This window comes from Medicago sativa, chromosome 1 (genome assembly GCF_051527215.1).
Source record: "Medicago sativa cultivar Bolivia chromosome 1, Bolivia_mono, whole genome shotgun sequence".
Taxonomy (NCBI): Eukaryota; Viridiplantae; Streptophyta; class Magnoliopsida; order Fabales; family Fabaceae; genus Medicago; species Medicago sativa.
Window position 1 is genome coordinate 74,653,260 of NC_140749.1, and position 22,608 is coordinate 74,675,867.

General features: G+C 32.1%; 2 protein-coding genes and 1 long non-coding RNA gene across 3 annotated transcripts; 2 read left to right on the plus strand and 1 right to left on the minus strand.

Annotated features, from left to right (window-relative positions):
* Positions 1–2,524, minus strand: LOC146957364 (uncharacterized). Its single transcript, XR_015018448.1, has 4 exons — positions 2,228–2,524; positions 1,890–1,968; positions 1,085–1,356; positions 1–704 (listed from the first exon to the last, which is right to left on the minus strand). It is a non-coding gene; the product is annotated as an uncharacterized LOC146957364 (long non-coding RNA).
* Positions 2,525–4,274: 1,750 nt separating this feature from the next.
* LOC146957365 (galactinol synthase 2-like) lies at positions 4,275–6,173 on the plus strand. The gene is made up of 4 exons (XM_085736127.1): positions 4,275–4,710; positions 5,046–5,366; positions 5,463–5,597; positions 5,685–6,173. Exons 1-4 carry the CDS (start codon positions 4,387–4,389, stop codon positions 5,880–5,882), a joined length of 978 nt encoding a protein of 325 aa, XP_085592253.1. The 5' UTR covers positions 4,275–4,386; the 3' UTR covers positions 5,883–6,173.
* Positions 6,174–9,102: 2,929 nt separating this feature from the next.
* On the plus strand, positions 9,103–10,973 carry LOC146957366 (galactinol synthase 2-like). Its single transcript, XM_085736136.1, has 4 exons — positions 9,103–9,531; positions 9,867–10,187; positions 10,284–10,418; positions 10,506–10,973. The coding sequence occupies exons 1-4, from the start codon at positions 9,208–9,210 to the stop codon at positions 10,701–10,703; spliced, it is 978 nt and encodes a 325-aa protein (XP_085592262.1). The 5' UTR covers positions 9,103–9,207; the 3' UTR covers positions 10,704–10,973.
* The last annotated feature ends 11,635 nt before the right edge of the window (positions 10,974–22,608 follow it).

Consider the following 22,608-nt stretch of genomic DNA (forward strand, 5'->3'; position numbering starts at 1 on the left):
AAAAAAACAAAAGGAAGTTAGGAATCTGTCACCATTGTTAGTTTGAATTGTTAGTGTGAGAAGGACAAAGTTAATATCAAATATAGTTAGGAATCGAAAAATGCTACTGTGAACACAATTACGATTCGAAAGCTAATATCATGGTAAAGATAAGACGATAATCAACCAACCTTTTAAGTTTTAACCCAAGTAAAACAGATGCAACCTTTCAATTTTTTCTTGCCATGATGACATTCTGCAGGTGCAATGTTTCAAACCTTGCAGATTGCTATTTATTAGACTATTGTGTTACAGAGGTTGAGAGTGATGAGACTCAAAATTCAACTCAATTCATAGAAAGGATGTCAAAGACGTCATCGTCATCGCCAAAACCTCGCATTCTTTTGCTTCAATGACTCTAAAATCTTAAACATATAAGAACTTTTTAAGCATAAATGGTTGGTAAATTAACAGCACATGAAATATTGTTGGAGCCTTATACATGAAAAAAATTACCAAAGCAGCAGTACGAAAATATGAACAACACCGTAAATACCTAAAGAAATATGGATAGAGGTACAATAAATCAGCGATTATGAAGATTCGGCTTAAAATTATCAAAAGTTGGAGAGCATAAGATATCAAATAACAACATATTATCAGACTCTGATGCAAGAACCTTACTGACACCGATGAGCAGCATGAGGAATAACCTCCAATCAAAGCTGCAAACAAACAACCAATATGAAGTAGGAAAATTACATTTCTCAAGAAAAATGAAACAAAACAACAATTAGAATTCCAATCTCATTTTCATAATATATGATATGTCAATCAAATTCAGCTGATTTTTTAAAATAACCAACATCAAATTCCGGCAACCTTTGAAAACTAATTGTTATATTTAAATTCTAAACAATCAAATTATCATGTTAATGTTATATTGATTTTTTCAAAAACTCAAGAGCCATATATAATAAAAAGAAATTTGATTTGGGGATACAGTATTCTATTTGCAAAATGACTTCTATTTGCAAAATCCCAGTACATAATTCTTAAATTGACAAATAAACCAAACCCCAGCAAATTTTTATACAACAATTACCTTTATTTGTGAGAGAAAATCCCATCGACAACAGTAGACTGTAGCCACCGCATAAACCGCAATAAAAATTAGGGCTACCATCTTCATTGCGTTATTATCTTGCTCCAAGCCATTGAACATTAGCCGAAACTATTCACCTTAATATTGTGCTTCATAAACCGCAATAAAAATTAGGGCTACCATCTTCATTGCGTTATTATCTTGCTCCAAGCCATTGAACATTAGCCGAAACTATTCACCTTAATATTGTGCTTCATTACTCCGAATCACACCTACATTGATAAGGAATAAAACCAATTGGAAATTTTGAATCAAACATGAAGCATAACTTAATTGTTAAACCAATGTAAACCTTTTGCGCTACAAAAATGTACACAAAAAAGAATAGAAAACAATTGGATTACATGACTAAATTTCAATTTATAGTTTTCTTCGTGAAAAACAACATCCACAATAGATTTTTATCAATTGGATTTACCAATTTTAACTCATTACCATTTAACCAGACTTCTTTCACTCAACTGCAAATTTTGTTCTTCTCTAATTTGAGCATAGTCATTTGCAATAAAGAATTGGAATACCAAGCTGATTTTACCTTTAGAACTTCTAATTCAACATGCAATTACAGAAAAACAAAATTGTTGCAAATAGTTTGATTGGCATAAAGTTTTACAAAGGAAGAAAATATGAAAAAGGAAAGGATAAAGGAAAACAATATACTTTTGCACTTGTAAATAAAAACAAAGACCTTATGCATATATTTGACTAAAGAAAACTATCCAGCTTCTTTTGAATGTAAAATTACCTTCCAAAGCCATGTTGGCCTTACTCACACAAAATCCATGTCCAAACACTCACGTCCTATGAACTGAAACCAGCAACTACTGAAAAAGAAGAAAACAAAGAGATTATAAAATAATGAGGGAGGGATAGAAGACAAAGAAAACATAAAGACATGAGACATGATGGCTATAACAGAACGTTGACTGGCTGATAAAGCAATTCTAGAGTTAATGCCATTAAAATCACTTCCTCCTTGTTCTGTTTCCTAACAGAGTTAATGCCATCAAAAATTGAAACCCAAAAATAAAAATTCGCCGATGATAGAAAAACAAATAATTTCATTAAATGGCAGACACATACCTTCAATTCGCAGATTCAAAATCAATTAGGTTTTCCAAATCGCAACTTCAAATCGCATAATTATGTGTCTTTTCAAATCGCAGAACTCTGTTTTCTAGGTTTTTCGAATCACAGCATCAAGCTTGGTGTTCTAGGTTTTCATCTTCGAATCACAACATCAATCGCGTTTGTGTTCTGTATTTGGATGAAGATAAGCAATAGCGGTAACTGATGAACAAAATTGGAAGAAGAAGAAACGCATGAAGTTGTTTTGAGAAATAGGGGAAAAATTGCGGCTTTTTTTGTTATTATGTTTATCGGTTTAATTGTTATTATGTTTATTGGTTAGGGTAAAACAGGAATTTTATTCATTAGGGCTTAGGTTTAATTAGGGCTAAAATGTTTGCATGGGTTAACTTTTATATATAGAAGATATTTGACCACCTAGTAAATAATTGGCTAGCTTCGAAATGTGTACGTTCGAAAAACCTTTATAAAATTATCAAATAACATAACACTACTGCGTGCTCAATTGAGTTGATGTGTTCAACACCTTATTTTACCAAAAAAAAAAATGTGTTCCACACCTTATAAATTTTCATAACTTGAGGTCATAATATTTGTTTAAAAATAATGGTAAAATCATTTTTAAATCTATTAAAAATAATTTACATGCACAATAGAAAAATGCTACTAATGTGTACAATTCTAAATCCCACAAGTGACGTGGCAAATGGAGTTTATAATTGCCATTTTATATTTTATGATTTGTCGACTGGAATTAATATTTATTATTAATAAATTGTCTTTTTGTGTTTTTCATTAATATTTTATTATTAATAAATTGTCTTTTTGTGTTTTTCATTTGATCCGATATCAACACGTCCCCCTAGCCACTACTTTAACATCAACTAACCACTCTTGGTGGATCCATTCCTCTAGTGTTTTTTACGTGCCGACATGATAATAATATCAAATATCTCAAGATATTTTTTTTTGAAAGAATCTTAAGATATTTTTTTGAGGGATCTTAAGATATTTTTGTCAACTGAAATACAATAATAAAATTCTTTAAAAGTTATCTTTTTTTTTTTTTTTACCAAAAAGAGTATATAAGAATTTTGATATGGTTGCCAAGTATTTGGTATTTATTTACCTCAAGATTTTACAGTCAATTGACAAAATAAACAACTCTTAAGTATTTACTCAAAAATAACAATTCTTAAGTATTTGATTTTTTTTTACCGGCCAAAAGTAATGATATATTGAAACGAACAATCAAAGCATAAGAAGTGTTACGATAAAAATTATACAGACATAAAGAAATGATGACAATCAAACTACATATAAATTAAGTCATTTCTAAACATCTAAGAGGTTGAATGGTCTATCGACAAAAATCATATGAGAATCCTTAAACTTTAAACTTAATCCAAGAACATTCCAAAATTTTAACCATGTCTAAAATTGTAACCGACAAACCTATACAAAGTAATGTGGCTGCCCAATTAACCAAATACATGACATCCAAATCCCATGAAAGTGTTTCTTCATTTCTTACCACGAGAAACAAGTCTATAAACCAAACTTCACACGACAATATCTAAAATTTGTCATCGCATTTCTTCCTGAAGCTTAACCAGGACAAAACTTAGCTCATAATTTTCTAAAAATCGAACGCTCAAAAATCAAATTGATATTTCTTTTATCTTGTCCGTTTCATAGACTCTATTATTGTCAATAAAATATTCAAAATTTTACTTTTAAAATTAAAATCAAATCAAATTGCAGTGCTAATTATAATTAATGTACGATTGAGTTATATGAGAATTTCATTCAATGTATTAGTCAAATATTTTTTCCTGCAATATTATCGGCGTTAATCGACAATAAGACTTTATAATTCTTATTCTTATTTTTACTCATAATATATTTAATCAATGCAAAGTCATCCATGACCGTCTAATCCTAAGATCACCTATTAAACCGTTGGATTACTTGTAAGTATGAAATGTCGAAAATACCCTCCAAAGCTCTATATAAGCAACCATACATTCCTCCAACAAACACAACAAAACAACCAACAGAACAATCACAAATATTCTTTGTCAGTCTCATAGTTTCCATCTTTTCAAACCTTTTTCAGTTTTCAGTTTATTAAACAACCCTTACAAAAAACCATGTCTCCTGATATCATAACCGCTGCAACCAACGTCACCAACACTCAATCTAAGGCCACAAAACGTGCCTTCGTCACCTTCCTTGCTGGAAATGGTGATTATGTGAAGGGTGTTGTTGGTTTAGCCAAAGGTCTTCGTAAGGTCAAAACCATGTACCCTTTAGTGGTTGCAGTGTTACCTGATGTTCCTCAGGAACATAGGAATATTCTCACCTCTCAAGGTTGTATTGTTAGAGAGATTGTACCTGTTTACCCTCCTGAGAACCAAACCCAGTTTGCTATGGCTTATTATGTCATCAACTACTCCAAGCTACGTATTTGGGCTGTAAGCAATCTCTCTCTCACTCTTTTAACTTTTTTAGTTAATTTTGCATGTAACATGTACAGTTCTTAGTGTTTTGGATGTTACACTCAGATCCAATTATTTAGCACCCTGTTATGGATATTTTACTTTTGAAATATATACTTTCTAAAAATATATTCTTACATTAATTACCATTTATAAGCTTGATTTTTTATTATTATTTTCAAATAAAAACTTTCTAAAAATGAATCCTATATTGCTTTATCATTTTATATATATACATTAATTACCGTGTGTAATTAAGCTTAAACTTGATTTGTGATTATGTTTTAAATGCAAAATTAATATTATTGCAGTTTGAGGACTATGACAAGATGATTTACCTTGATGGTGACATACAAGTTTTTGAAAACATTGATCACCTATTTGACTTGCCAAACAACTATTTCTATGCTGTGATGGACTGTTTCTGTGAGGCCTCTTGGCGTCACACCAAGCAGTATGAAATTGGTTACTGTCAACAGTGCCCTGACAAGGTTCAATGGCCTACTAATTTTGGACCCAAACCTCCTCTCTATTTCAATGCTGGCATGTTTGTTTATGAACCAAACATGGCTACTTACCATGATCTTCTTCAAAAACTTCAAGTTACTGAGCCAACTTCCTTTGCTGAGCAGGTATTTAACTTAATTAATATATATCAATTGTGACTTAATTGGATTTGATTATAATTAAGGCTAGTAAATAACCTTATGTATATGGTTTTTTTGTAGGATTTTTTGAACATGTACTTCAATGACAAATACAAGCCAATTCCAAATGTTTACAATCTTGTTCTGGCCATGTTGTGGCGTCACCCTGAGAATGTTGAACTTGAGAAAGTCAAAGTGGTTCATTACTGTGCAGCGGTAAGTTTTTAATATTACAAATCAACTAATCAGCCCTTAAATATCCTTTAATTTAGTTAATTAATTATAATTTGTGTGATGATGTAGGGTTCTAAGCCATGGAGGTACACAGGTGTGGAGGAGAATATGCAGAGAGAAGACATAAAGATGTTGGTGAAGAAATGGTGGGATGTGTATGAAGATGAAAGTTTGGATTACAAGCAACCTGTTAATGCAAATCACTTAGCTTCAGCAATTTTGGAAGCTTATGATTTGAAGGTTGTCCCCGCTCCATCTGCCGCTTGATCAGCGTGATTTGCTTTACTATTAGCCGCATGATCGTCTTGGATATTTAATTAGAGGATCAAGCGTAATCATGTTTTAAGCTTTTTTAATAATTAGGAGGACCTTATTTTTAGGAGTCTTTCTTAGTTTTTCATTTCCTTTTTAAGCTTTTTGTTTTTTTGCAATTAGGAGGACCTTAAATTTATTACTACGAGTCCTCAATAGTTTCTTAATTTCCATTTTAAGTATGTCATTCCAGTGCTGTAATTAATCATCATTAATATTATGAATGAAATATTTTTATCTTGGAAACTTTTATTCTTGTTGATAAATGTTACAAACTGATCACAAACCAAAATCATATTATTTTTGTTGTTAAATGTTATAAACTGAACACAACGAAAATCATATTTAGACCTATAAACTTGATTAGCGTGATTCGCTTAACTATTAGCAGCGTGATCATCTGTGATATTTAATTAGAGGATCAAGCATAATCAAGTTTTAAGCTTTTTTAATAATTAGGACGACCTTATTTTTAGGAGTCCTTCTTAGTTTTTCATTGCTTTTTGGTTTTTTCTTTTGATTTGGAGGACCTTAATTTTTTACTAGTCTTTTGTAGTTTTCTTAATTTTCCATTTCAGTGCTGTAATTTATTATCATTCATTATTATGAATGGACATATTTTTGTCTTAGAATATCTTAATGTTTTGTTTTTAATATTTGTATTTATTTTCAATATTTTTGGTGCTTTGTTAACTTTTTATTCATCAATTAATCTAATAGATAAAAATTCATCATTTAAAATGAATAACAGATAAATTTGATTACATTCGCTACAAAAACAATTAATTGATACGAGAGTTGGGAGTTTTTACACTTCAATTCTATAGCCAAAAATGAGATCTAAACATCTATATTACTTTCGAAGAATTGAATAAATTTTCGGTAATTCATTTTAAAATCTATAGGAATTAGACACGCGAATAAATTTACAAATGACAAGTAACCAAAAAAAATATATAAATAGTATTCACTAAATATTTTTTTGGTACATTCACAAAATATTTTTTTTTCCAATAATTACCTATAATTCTTTAAGAGCAACATAGAAAAAACCATAGCAAACATCTTACAAACGTTCCCTTCGAGTATTGTCCAACAAGGTCAACTACTGCCCTTCTCTTTGGGATAATTTTGTTTATCCAAATAGTTTTAGATTTTGTTTGAACATGCTAGTCCAAGTTTCAGTTAATGGTCTCCACAAGATATGACGAATATATATAGGCTCTGTTTGGTAAACACCAAAAAAGAGCTTTTAGCTCTTAGCTTCTAGCTTATAAGCTCATTTGACAAAAAAAACTCTGTTTGGTAACACTTTTTGACCATGAGCTTATAGCTTATTTCACGAGCTTATAAGCTATTTTTCAGAAGCTATTCCAAGTAGCGTTTGAGCTTATAGCTTATAGCTTCTCATATTTTCTTCCACTTTTACCCTTATAATTTTAATTAAAACCCACTTTTACCCTTTGTATATTAAAACACATTTATTACGTTTTCAATTTTCTGCCTCTATTTTTTTTTTCCTACGTTTCCAGTTCCTCTATGTTTTTTTTCCTACTTTTCCAGTTTCCTACGTTTTCAATCTTCTGCCTCTATTTTATACTTGAATTTTTTTTAAAGTATAAAAATGGAAATGGAATAAATTTAAAATAAAACTTCAACAAAAAAATAATATATTTTTGAAAGAGAAAAAATAATAATTTAATAATATATAAAATATATATTAAGAACATAATTTAATAATTTTATGAATTAAAAATGCCCTTTTATGTCATTTTACATTTATCAGCTAGTTGAACCGCTAATTTTACCAAACACTTCAACTAGCTTATCAGCTAAAAGCTATCAGCTAGCTTATCAGCTAAAAGCTATTTTTACCAAACAGAGCCATAGTGTGGCTATGGTTGTACGAGTTGCATGGTCCATCCGGCACATCACACGACAGTGATCGATTAAGACTGTTATTCAAATTGACCAGGACACACTTTGCACTTATCCTATTCTAAACCAGTTTCACCTAAACCGACAACAATTTTAAAAGAAATCGTGTAAATTGTGAGTACCATAATAATAAGAATATTTTACACCCATTCGTAGTTGAGTTTTTCGGTCTTTATTTTTAATTTGTTTTGTCTAATAAATAATTCTTAAATGGACAAAAATTTAGACATCTTATTTGGTCACACATATAAAAATGTATATATGTTATAATTATTTATAAATTAAGGGCTATTTTAATTATTGTTCTTTTTACTTTTTTTTTTGTAAAGTAGCCTAGTGACTAGAGTTCGCACAATTAAATTGGAGAAATGGGGTGTTCAGGGTTTGAACCCCGGCCCTTGCATATAATATGAATATCCCTACCAACTGAGTTCGGGGTTCGAACCCCAGCCCTTGCGTATTATATGCAATATCCCTACCAACTGAGTTAAGCTCACGGGGATTCTACTTTTTTCTTTTTATGTATGGATGATCAAATGAAAGGTCTAAATATTTATGTCCATCTAAGAATTGCTTTTGTTCAACCACACATGTGAGAATGATACCACAATTTCATCCAAAATATTAAAACTTAAGTATGAGTTTTTTCATTTATCTGTTGTATATATTAAGCTTGAACTGCATTTGATATATCACAATATCCTCTCTCTTAAGTATGACGAAATTCTAGCCCGTGCTTGACACGGGTTTCCATACTAGTAAATTATAATAATGAAACTTTGTAATATTCATTCAACCTTTTTAAAGATGAATAAGTGAAATGTCTCTGATTTGAGCTGACCCTCTGCATGTTATAATGCATTGCCTCTATCAATCTATCAATTGAACCAAGCTCACATGACACATCCAATATTTTTTTGGGTACATCAAATTTGTACCTAAAAAAATACAATGAAAATCAGACAGGAATAATGTGAGTATGAGATAAAAAATTGTCAAGAAGTTGTCACAAAATGGATGTACAAATATCATTTCTCATTAATATATGATTGAATGAAATCAGAAATTTCCATATCAACGTGTCCTAATTTATTTATAAAAGAAAGAAAAACGTTACACCAAATATGACCGTCCAATTCCAAGATCACTTCTTACACCGTTGGATTACTTCAATGAGTCAATGTCGAAAATACCCTTCAAAGTTCTATATAAGCAACCGTACATTCCTCCAACCAACACAACAAAACAACCAACAGAACAATCACAAAGATTCTTTGCCAGTCTCAAAGTTTCCAACTTTTCAACCATTTTTCAGTTAACCAAACAACTCACACAAGAAACCATGTCTCCTGATATCATAACCGCTGCAACCAACGTCACCAACACTCAATCTAAGGCCACAAAACGTGCCTTCGTCACCTTCCTTGCTGGAAATGGTGATTATGTGAAGGGTGTTGTTGGTTTAGCCAAAGGTCTTCGTAAGGTCAAAACCATGTACCCTTTAGTGGTTGCAGTGTTACCTGATGTTCCTCAGGAACATAGGAATATTCTCACCTCTCAAGGTTGTATTGTTAGAGAGATTGTACCTGTTTACCCTCCTGAGAACCAAACCCAGTTTGCTATGGCTTATTATGTCATCAACTACTCCAAGCTACGTATTTGGGCTGTAAGCAATCTCTCTCTCACTCTTTTAACTTTTTTAGTTAATTTTGCATGTAACATGTACAGTTCTTAGTGTTTTGGATGTTACACTCAGATCCAATTATTTAGCACCCTGTTATGGATATTTTACTTTTGAAATATATACTTTCTAAAAATATATTCTTACATTAATTACCATTTATAAGCTTGATTTTTTATTATTATTTTCAAATAAAAACTTTCTAAAAATGAATCCTATATTGCTTTATCATTTTATATATATACATTAATTACCGTGTGTAATTAAGCTTAAACTTGATTTGTGATTATGTTTTAAATGCAAAATTAATATTATTGCAGTTTGAGGACTATGACAAGATGATTTACCTTGATGGTGACATACAAGTTTTTGAAAACATTGATCACCTATTTGACTTGCCAAACAACTATTTCTATGCTGTGATGGACTGTTTCTGTGAGGCCTCTTGGCGTCACACCAAGCAGTATGAAATTGGTTACTGTCAACAGTGCCCTGACAAGGTTCAATGGCCTACTAATTTTGGACCCAAACCTCCTCTCTATTTCAATGCTGGCATGTTTGTTTATGAACCAAACATGGCTACTTACCATGATCTTCTTCAAAAACTTCAAGTTACTGAGCCAACTTCCTTTGCTGAGCAGGTATTTAACTTAATTAATATATATCAATTGTGACTTAATTGGATTTGATTATAATTAAGGCTAGTAAATAACCTTATGTATATGGTTTTTTTGTAGGATTTTTTGAACATGTACTTCAATGACAAATACAAGCCAATTCCAAATGTTTACAATCTTGTTCTGGCCATGTTGTGGCGTCACCCTGAGAATGTTGAACTTGAGAAAGTCAAAGTGGTTCATTACTGTGCAGCGGTAAGTTTTTAATATTACAAATCAACTAATAAGCCCTTAAATGTCCTTTAATGTTGTTAATTAATTATAATTTGTGTGATGATGTAGGGTTCTAAGCCATGGAGGTACACAGGTGTGGAGGAGAATATGCAGAGAGAAGACATAAAGATGTTGGTGAAGAAGTGGTGGGACGTGTATGAAGATGAGAGTTTGGATTACAAGCAACCTGTTAATGCAAATCATTTGGCATCATCAATTTTGGAAGCTTATGATTTGAAGGTTGTCCCAGCTCCATCTGCCGCTTGATTAGTTTGATTTGCCGCGTGATCTTCTGTGATATTTAATTAGAGGATCAAGCATAATCAACTTTATATCTTTTTTAATAATTTGGAGGACCTTATTTTTAGGAGTCCTTCTTAGTTTTTCATTGTTTTTGGTGTTTTCTTTTGATTTGGAGGACCTTAATTTTTTACGAGTCTTCGGTTGTTTTCTTAATTTTCCATTTTAAGTATGCCATTTCAGCGCTGTAATTTATTATCATTCATTATTATGAATGGACATATTTTTGTTTTAGAATATCTTAATGTTTTTTAATATTTGTATTTATTTTCAATATTTTTGGTGCTTTGTTAACTTTTTATTCATCAATTAATCTAATAGATAGAAATTCATCATTTAAAATGAATAACTAATAAATTTGATTACATTCGCTACAAAAACAATTAATTGATACGAGAGTTGGGAATTTTTACACTTCAATTCTATAGCCAAAAATGAGATCTAGACATCTATATTACTTTCGAAGAATTGAATAAATTTTTGGTAATTTATTTTAAAATCTATAGGAATTAGACACGTGAATAAATTTAAAGTAACAAAAAAAAAATACAAATAGTATTCACTAAATATTTTTTTTGGTGCATTCACAAAATATTTTTTTTTTCAATAATTACCTATAATTCTTTAAGAGCAACATAGAAAAAACCATAGCAAAAATCTTACAAACGTTCCCTTCGAGTATTGTCCAACAAGGTCAACTACTGCCCTCCTCTTTGGGATAATTTTTTTTTTTTTTTTTTTTGAAGAAAATCTTTGGGATAATTTTGTTTATCCAAATAGTTTTAGATTTTGTTTGAATATGCTAGTCTAAGTTTCAGTTAATGGCCTCCACAAGGCTTTATGACGAATATATATAGTGTGGCTATGGTTGTACCAGTTGCATGGTCCATCCGGCACATAACAATATTATCTTTTTTTTTGAAGGAAACAATATTATCTATTAGCATGAAATTAGGGATCACACGACAGTGATCGATTAAGACTGTTATTCAAATTGACCAGGACACACTTTAAACCAGTTTCACCTAAACCGACAACAATTTTAAAAGAAATCCTGTAAATTGTGAATACCATAATAATAAGAATATTTTACACCCATTCGTAGTTGAGTTTTTCGGTCTTTATTTTTAATTTGTTTTGTCTAATGAATAATTTTTAAATGGACAAAAATTTAGACATCTTATTTGGTCACACGTATAAAAATGTAAATTATTTATAAATTAAGGGCTATTTTAATTATTGTTCTTTTTACTTTTTTTTGTCAAGTAGCCTAGTGGCTAGAGCTCACACAATTAAATTGGAGAAATAGGGTGTTCAGAGTTCGAACCCCGGCCCTTGCATATAATATGTAATATCCCTATCAACTGAGTTAAGCCCACGGAGATTCTACTTTTTTCCTTTTATGTATGGGTGATCAAATGAAAGGTCTAAATATTTATGTCCATCTAAGAATTGCTCTTGTTTAATAGCTTAACGGTTAGAAATTCAATAAATAAATGAGTTTTATTCGGAGTCTTTAACGGAGAAAAAGGTTAGTTGTTTTTTTTAAATAGCAAAGAAAATTTCATTAAATTATAGCACAAGGCACCAACATAACAAGTTTAAGATTACACAGAACTGCATCGAATTTGTTCTAATTCACAAAAGAAATCACACACACACACACACAATGCATATGATAAAAGCAATCCACTATACTGCAATTCAACAGATTTGCAATCTACCATAGCACTTCCATATTGACAACACAGAAAGCTCGGCAAACCTCAACAGCCACCACTTCCTGATAACCTCTCCAATTGTGGGCTGCACCATTATGCAGATATGAAAGCACTACATGATCGAAACAAAGCTACACACCAAAGGGCCGAGAACCACATCACAATTGATCCGACCTCACTTGACCTGACAAACCCAAAGCACTGACAGCCAAGACCAGATATTCAAATACAGAGAATCTACCCTTCCAATGCATCTCTGGCCAACCCTATTCAGTCCTCCAACAACAGACACAAAATGCCCTTAAATGAAAAAGGCACTCTTCAAATACAACAGTGACAGAAAGAATAGAAACCACAACTAGGAATTGCATCTTAGAACTCGCTCCATGCCTCCCATGTGCTACCAGTCAACAAAAGAGAGAGTGCAAGACACAACTCCAAATTGACCGGTCGCTAAAGGGCAAGGAATTTTGAGATACAACCAAGATAATGCCTTATCGACGCCTTCAAACCTCTGAAACCTGACACACAAATAAGGATACAAACCAGTCCACAATGGAATAAAATATGTCGATGGCTAATGCTTAACCGCGCGCAAACAAGAAACAACTGAAACCCCTACTCTCCTGCTGCTTGGATTTCTGAAAGAAAAAGGCCTGTCACCAGTACAGGTGAACGCAACCTCCACGGATTTTAACAAAAACAATGCTGAAATTGAAAATACTAAAGAAGCCAAAACTATTCGGACACTGCAGTTAACTCCAAAATCTCAGAAAAAGTGCTTTAGCAGCCAAAATGCTCCCAGTTCTAAGAACGCATTATCCTCAACATCACCCTCACAAATCCACACATCCAAGACAAGCTCTAGGATTCACGTGGCAATGATTCATATCGTAATCCATGTTATTTGACTTAAATCTCAACCAATTCCGCAAACACCGCTATAATATTATCCAACACAATATCCTTGTTTTTTATATACAAACCGCGTTAGTTTTATTTTTTAGGAAGCGTTAGTTGTTTGTTGTTAAGTGCAAGTGTTGTGAATCAATCTTGCTTCCTCCCTTTGCCCTCAACTCCTCACCGAATTATTACTTAAAAGATAATCAAACTAATATAAAATCTAATGATACACAAACAAATACCAACAAAAGGAATTGATGTAAAAAAACAGAGATTGTGTTTGTGTGTTAATCTTGTTCAAGCTGCACCCATACTAGTGTAATTTGCACTTAATAGCAAGTAAATTGACTCTTATTACTAAAATAACCAAACTGGAAATTTAAAAAAAAAATTAAAAGTCTTAAACAAATACAATTAATGTTAAAAAAAAATAGTTCATGCCCCCACAGTGTGCTCTTTCACTGTTGGATACTGTTATACCCTAATTTTGGACCTAAAAATACTAGCTCAATTCTTCTTTTCTTGCATTTTAAGTCATTTAAAATTGTCTCTGATCAATTGCATCTTTCTCTGCATTTTATTTCAATATTGCTTGCATAATTCATGAAAAAGGGTATTTTAGTCATTTCCTGTATCCAAACTCATTTTTAGTCCTTAAAAATTGTTTGAGTCTTTTCAATTGGTTTGAAATTGTTTGAGTCTTTTCAATTGGTTTGAATAAGTCTTTATTTCAATTTCATGTCAAAATCTATTTCAAAAATTGCATTTGAAGTCATTTTGAGTCAGTTTAGCCCCTAGGGGCATTTTAGTCTTTTCATGTGTTAAAACTCTGTTTAATTTCTAAAAATTGCCTCTGAGTCTTTTCAATTTGTCTGAATAAACTCTTGCTTTAATTTCATGATAAAATCCATTTTAAAATTGCATCTGAGTCATTTTGAGTCGTTTTGGTCCCCAGGGGCATTTTGGTCATTTCACACGAAATTTCGACAGAGAGAGGTTACTTTAAAGTACCTCATTTAGGTAATTGGTTCGTTTTAGTCCGTTTTATTGTTTTTAATCGTTTCACTTTACGTTATTTTCCATTTATCAATTTTAATTCAATTTTATTTTTAAATTTTTATTTTAGTCCTAAAAACTTCTAAAAATTGCATTTTAGTCCTTCAATTTCTAACATTTGCATTTTAGTCCTTTTTGTTGTTTTTTTTAGTCTTTTAATTTTTAATAATTGCAGAATAGTCCCTATTTCGTACCAAGTTTGTTTTTGTCCTTTCTTATCAATTTTTGCAGGTCAGTCCTGTAATTTCCAGAAATTGCAAAGGGGCCCTTAAGTCCAAATTTCAGTCCAAGTCATCAGTCCAGATACGTGGCAAGTCCTAAGTGGCTCAGAGGCCACATGACAGCCTATAAATAGCCAACTCATCAATGTGCAGTAACAGAATCAATCACAACGTGCCAACTCAACAAACACATTTTCCTCATTCTCTCTCTTTTCTCAAGGATCAAAATCCTAACTAACTCCAGAAATTACCAAGAACACGAAGAACCCCAGCCCTTGCGTATAATATGCAATATCCCTACCAACTGAGTTAAGCTCACGGGGATTCTACTTTTTTCTTTTTATGTATGGATGATCAAATGAAAGGTCTAAATATTTATGTCCATCTAAGAATTGCTCTTGTTTAATAGCTTAACGGTTAGAAATTCAATAAATAAATGAGTTTTATTCGGAGTCTTTAACGGAGAAAAAGGTTAGTTGTTTTTTTTAAATAGCAAAGAAAATTTCATTAAATTATAGCACAAGGCACCAACATAACAAGTTTAAGATTACACAGAACTGCATCGAATTTGTTCTAATTCACAAAAGAAATCACACACACACACACAATGCATATGATAAAAGCAATCCACTATACTGCAATTCAACAGATTTGCAATCTACCATAGCACTCCCATATTGACAACACAGAAAGCTCGGCAAACCTCAACAGCCACCACTTCCTGATAACCTCTCCAATTGTGGGCTGCACCATTATGCAGATATGAAAGCACTACATGATCGAAACAAAGCTACACGCCAAAGGGCCGAGAACCACATCACAATTGATCCGACCTCACTTGACCTGACAAACCCAAAGCACTGACAGCCAAGACCAGATATTCAAATACAGAGAATCTACCCTTCCAATGCATCTCTGGCCAACCCTATTCAGTCCTCCAACAACAGACACAAAATGCCCTTAAATGAAAAAGGCACTCTTCAAATACAACAGTGACAGAAAGAATAGAAACCACAACTAGGAATTGCATCTTAGAACTCGCTCCATGCCTCCCATGTGCTACCAGTCAACAAAAGAGAGAGTGCAAGACACAACTCCAAATTGACCGGTCGCTAAAGGGCAAGGAATTTTGAGATACAACCAAGATAATGCCTTATCGACGCCTTCAAACCTCTGAAACCTGACACACAAATAAGGATACAAACCAGTCCACAATGGAATAAAATATGTCGATGGCCAATGCTTAACCGCGCGCAAACAAGAAACAACTGAAACCCCTACTCTCCTGCTGCTTGGATTTCTGAAAAAAAAAAAAAGGCCTGTCACCAGTACAGGTGAACGCAACCTCCACGGATTTTAACAAAAACAATGCTGAAATTGAAAATACTAAAGAAGCCAAAACTATTCGGACACTGCAGTTAACTCCAAAATCTCAGAAAAAGTGCTTTAGCAGCCAAAATGCTCCCAGTTCTAAGAACGCATTATCCTCAACATCACCCTCACAAATCCACACATCCAAGACAAGCTCTAGGATTCACGTGGCAATGATTCATATCGTAATCCATGTTATTTGACTTAAATCTCAACCAATTCCGCAAACACCGCTATAATATTATCCAACACAATATCCTTGTTTTTTATATACAAACCGCGTTAGTTTTATTTTTTAGGAAGCGTTAGTTGTTTGTTGTTAAGTGCAAGTGTTGTGAATCAATCTTGCTTCCTCCCTTTGCCCTCAACTCCTCACCGAATTATTACTTAAAAGATAATCAAACTAATATAAAATCTAATGATACACAAACAAATACCAACAAAAGGAATTGATATAAAAAACGAAGAGAGATTGCGTTTGTGTGTTAATCTTGTTCAAGCTGCACCCATTCTAGTGTAATTTGCACTTAATAGCAAGTAAATTGACTCTTATTACTAAATTAACCAAACTGGAAATTAAAAAAAAAATTAAAAGTCTTAAACAAATACAATTAATGTTAAAAAAAATAGTTCATGCCCCCACATTGTGCTCTTTCACTGTTGGATACTTCTTTCACTTTCTTTGTCTTGAATTTTGTCATTGACTTCATTGGACCCAAGACCCATTAGGGCTCCATCAGCTTTAATAACTTGTGCTCCAAGGTATAAACATCGCTTTTTTATGGCAGTTATGTTGTTCTTCAGCTTGGTAATAAAAGAAGGTGGTCCTTCACTTACATCTTCATTCTTTCTCTTCACAGGAAATTTCTTAGATACACCTATATCGGTGTGGTCTTCTTTGGACTCCGATCCTTTCTTTTTATCATCTTCTTCAGGAATATATTTAATCTTCATTGAGTCTAAAACAAATTTCCTGGATTTCATCGGAATTTTGATAATTTTCTTGTTTTGATCTTTAATCAAACACTTGTTACGTTTAAATAACACTTCGTAGCCTTCCCCCAACAACCGAGCAACACTTAAAAGATTAGAATAATTTTCAGGAACGTAACTAACATTATTCAAAATCAATTTCACACCTGAGTGACTTTCAATTTCAACTGTTCCAATACCTTCTATCGGAACGTACGCTCCATTCGCAATTCTAACCTTAGTATTAGTAGTTTTTTTGAGCTCTTTGAAAAGGTTTCGATCATAGGTAATATGGGTCGTGCAACCACTGTCAACAGTCCAAAAATTTGAGGGTGCTTTGGTTTTAAAACCCGACATTGCAAGTAGTTGTTTCTTCTGATCTTCCTGTTGGAGTTTTTGTGCGTGTGAGTTTGTGTTTGTAGACATATCTCCTATGTGGAGAAGTGTGATTCTGTGTGTGATTCTAAACTTCTATTCTTCATTCTATATATAGAGATAAATTATAACAGAAAAACATATTTTTTTTTTTTTTTGACATAAGAAAAACATATTTCTAAATCATATCTTTACAAATTATAATATAAAAACACATTTCTAAATCAAATCTTTACCAAACGAAAATAACAAACAAATCTTAGAAAATATTTTAACCAAAAATATAAGTTAAATTCTGATGATAACTTTTTTTTTTTTGTTACAAATTCTGATGATAACTTATTCTCCGCTTATTATGCTATTTAGGGAAATGCTGAATATTATCAAATTACTATATGCTACTTGCTTCGTTTCTTTTTAACTGTCGTTTTTTATTTGAATTTTTAAATGTCCTCTTTGGATCCCTAAAAAAAATGTCCTATTTGGAATTGGTTGCATATTTTTTATTTGGAATTATTTTACCTACTATACCTCCACTTTAATCCATTAATAAAATCATATTTATTTGCACACATTTCCTTTTTTCAATAAATCTAACGTGTTATTTTTCTCTCGTAACAAACAAATTTCAATAATAATCCCTTTATTCAACAAATTCCTATTTTTTTCACACACTCTATATCTCTTCCATAACAAACATTTGTCTATTATGAAGGTGAGAAAAACACAAGAAGGGGGGGTTGAATTGTGTTTTGAAAAATTCTTCTTTTCTCCTAAAACTGAACACACTGATCAGAAGCTAAGTGAAACAGCTTCTGAAGTGGTAATCAGAATCTAAATGCAACGGAATAAAACAGAGAGAGAGAGAGAGAAGAAGAACGACACAAAGCAATTATACTGGTTCCTTCCACAATCCGGAAGTAGTCCAGTCCCCCTTGCACTTCCAAGGAGATTTCACTAAGAGTAATATCTGATTACAATTGCTCAAGCACACCTGCAAGAGACTTCCTTTGCTCAAGCACACTTTGCAAGAGTCTTCCTATGCTCAAGAACACAATCAAGAGACTTCCCTGCTCAAGCACAACTGCAAGAGACTTCTAACTAAACAAAATTACACAGAAAATTGTTTAAGGTTGAACACTTGATATACAATCAGAGGTGCTCACAATACAAATCAGATACAGACTCAATAACTTAAGAATTTCTAAGATGAAACTTTGAGACACAGAAATTCTAAGTGAATGCAGAACAATTTCAGCAGAGGTTTGACACTTGTAAGAATGTTGTGAGTCTTTCGTTCAACATTACCAAATCTCTAAGTCTTCACTCCTTTATATAGAGGTGTGAAAGAGACGTTGTGAAATTGCCAGTTCATCAAAGAGTCGTTGTTGAAGCTTGATCTTTCACCAATGATCTTTTGCCTGATTTGGTTGTTGTCCTATGAAGAACCAATTTGAAATCCATTCCCATTGTGAAGGAACATCTTTGCAGGCAAGCTGTTATTCTGGAGTTGTTTTCTTGTCCTGTAGCGTGGACACAAAACAGAGTAGTGGAGAAGGTGGTTGTACAGTTTGTACAAAGTACAATGTCAACGCTTTTTGAAGATAAGGTTCCAAGGCCTTCAAATCTTCACCAAAATGACCGTTGCAACCATCCACTAATCTTCTACAGTATTTTCGAATCCAATAGACAGCTTTTGAAGTGTTGATCTTTGAATCTTCAGCTTGTGGTGATAATCAGCTTCTGATGAAGTTGCTTCTGAACTATCTGCTTTTGATGGCTATACGCTTCTGAAGGCTATCTGCTTCTGTTGACCTACAGCTTCTGATGACTTTCAGCTTCTGACGATCTTCAGCTTCTGATGACGTCATCATTCTTTAGTAGCACTTATGACTTCAGATGCACTTCTTTTCAGATGCTTTCAAGCTTCCTTTTCTTTAGTCCATAGCTCTCTATTTGTTCTTCAGAACCTTTATATGATGTAAATTTTTAACTATGGTCATGTACACTTGAACAAATATTAGATAGTCCAATTTACAATTTTTAATACCTTGTTATCATCAAAACTCTTTAAGGTTCATTGTTAAACACATTTTGTTCCAAAATATTATTTCTCCCTCTTCTCCTTCTTTTTGTTCAAATGAGTCTTCCACTCTTTCTTCATATTTATTCTTTTATTTTGCATTTGAAATTTTTAATGTTACTCATCTTATTTATAAAATTTCAAGTCTTCATTAAATCATTATTATAGGTAAAAAAAAATTATTTAAATTTGAAGATAACAAAAAATAAAGTGTATTTTAAAAAAGTAAACTTTAGTTTTAAAAATAAATGTATTTATTAGATTTATTTAAAAAGATAAGAGTAATTGAGAAAGAGTATAATTGATAATCATACCCTTAAAATACCAAAACACATTTAAATAGAAATGTTAAATTTATAGTTAAAATACCAAAACAAAGTGAGCACTTTTTTTTAGGGAATATACCAATTTTATATTTCATCATCGGATTAAAACTTTCCACAAGGTTTAACGACGAAGATATAATTTACTAGTAGCTATATAATTTTCAAGGGGTTAAATATGTTTTTTGGTCCCTATAAATATACTAAATTTTCATTTTAGTCCCTCTAAAATTTTCCTTCAACTTTTAGTCCCTTTAAAATTTTCAATCACTATTTTTGGTCCATATTTTTAAGTTTATTTTAGTATTTTTTTAATAAAAATTTGCAAATATGTGTATAATAATGTAAAAATATTTCCCAAAAAAAATTAGAATTTTTTAACAAAATATAAATTTAATATAAATTTTTAACCATCAAAAATATAAAAATTCATATTAAATTCATGTTTTGCTATAAAATTCTAAATTTTTTTAGGAGAGATTCTTATTATATTATGAAATTTTGTGCAAACTTTTATTCAAAAATATAAATTCTACATATGAGTTTACTTTAAAGGAGTGACCAAAAGTGAAGATGTAAAAAAAATTAGGGACTAAAAGTTGAAGAATTTTTTTAAAAGGACTAAAATGAAAAGTTGATATATTTATAGGGACCAAAAATATATTTAACCCATTTTCAAGCCACCCATTCTTTTATATATCTACCGGCACACTTTATAATAGGTAGCTGCACTTGGAGTCTCCGGTAATGATGTTCATTCAAAGGTTAATCATGTCATAATTTATAATCAATTATAAATTGATAATAAATTACTATCATAATAAGAAATATAAAAAATTGATATTATTTCCTAAAAAAATATATTGAAAATTATAATATTAGCAATAAAAATTTCAAAAAGATTACAAAAGAATTTCTTCTTATAAGTATATTAATTTTTTCTTTTAGTTGTCATAAAAAATTTATATATTTATGTCTCTTTAAAAAAATTCAAAATGAAGTTTTTTTTATTACAAGGTTAATTAAACAACAAAAACAAGGGAAAAGAAACGAAACATTAAACTACTCGCTAAGTAAATAAGTTCCCGATACATCATTCCTCGACAAATTGAGGATGTTGTTTGGAGGTACTTGTGAATTAGCTAGCAAACTAGAATCTGAGGAGGTTCTAAATTTGGTCAAAAAATCCGCACACTAATTGCATTTTTTTAGAGTATGATAAATAAAGATGTTGTTTTTTTTTTTTAACTGAAAAGTAGCTTAGCAGAGAGCTAAGACTACCCAAAATGCATTAACCAAAAGAAGAAAAGAAAACAAAACACAAAATGAGAGGGGGACCGTACCAAAACCTCTCTAACAATTTACAAATCTGAAGTTAGGCATTTCTAGCCTGTCTTGAGCATAATGGCTCCTAACAAAGGAAGGGATCTCTAACCATATAGTTAGATGATTTACAGTCAAACCAAAATTAGTTAAAGCATCAGCACACCTATTTCCTTCTCTATATACATGAGTAACTAAGAAATTCATTCTTCTAGAGATAATCAAACAATTGTTCCATCTGTTTCTTAGTTGCCAAGGGATCAAAGAATTATTTTTGAAAGCATTTACCACTAAGGCAGAATCAGTCTCTAACCAGAAATAATTCCAATTATGTTGGGTTGCCACCTCTATAGCTCTCATTGCACCTAATAGTTCAGCATTGTAAGCACTACCTGGTCCAGTATTTTCTGCAAAACAAAGAATGAATTTTGAATCCTTATCCCTGAAAAGACCGCCACAAGATGAAGTATTGTTGGTAGCTGATCCATCCGTGTTGCATTTGATCCACTGAAAGATTGGTGGATGCCAAATGACTTCAATGATTCTAGGGGCTTTGGGAGGGTGAATGCAAACATTGAGCTTCTTTAGAATGATGAAATCAGATATTGCTGAAGAAGCAATTGCATTTGAGAGGTTGCAAGAGAGGGAAACACTTGATATGATATTGGAGATGGCAGATTTCCAGTGAATTGTCTTGTCATTGAATCTGATTTGATTCCTAGAGTACCATATAGCATTTAAAATGTTTATCAAGGCTGATGTAACGACTAGTTTACATTGGGGATTCCATCTTTTGTGGCAAAGACTCCAGATATCATCTATTGTTTGAAAATGAAGGTTAAGATTTAGGACAGAAGCAAACCATTTCCAAATATTGATAGCGTAGGGACATTGAAAGAAAAGATGAAATGTGGATTCATTGTTACACAAACAGAGAGAGCACATTGAAGGGATAAGACATCCTCTCGACATTAAGTTATCATCTGTTGGTACTTTGTCGTGCATTATTCGCCATGTTAACAAGGATTTTGCAAGAGGAATATCTTCGGACCAAATGGATTTGGCCCACAGTGTCTTTGGTGGATGGTGTCTCTTGTATTCATAAGCATCTTTAAGAGTCAACATACCTGAAGAAGTGTGCTTCCAAACTAGAGTATCAGATTTATCTTGCAAAGGAATGATAACTTTCGCAGCAAGGCTTCTCAAAGTAGGAAAGAGATGAGTCAGATTAGAAGGGAAGTGCCAGAGCCCATTTAATATATAATCACTCAAGGATGAAGAAAAATTTGACATCACATCAGTAGTAACATTGAGAACCTGATGTAGAGGGTCTCCACACCAAGAATCCAACCAAAAATTAATTTGAGTGCCATTTCCAACAAGCCAGTGTGAATTATCTTTGACGATGTTGAACTCATTTTTTGCGCTGCTCCAGACGGAGGAAAAGACATGGTGTCTGATGATGACATGCTGTCATTACGTAATTTTTAGGACTTATTGTGACATTTTGATAGAGTTCTCATG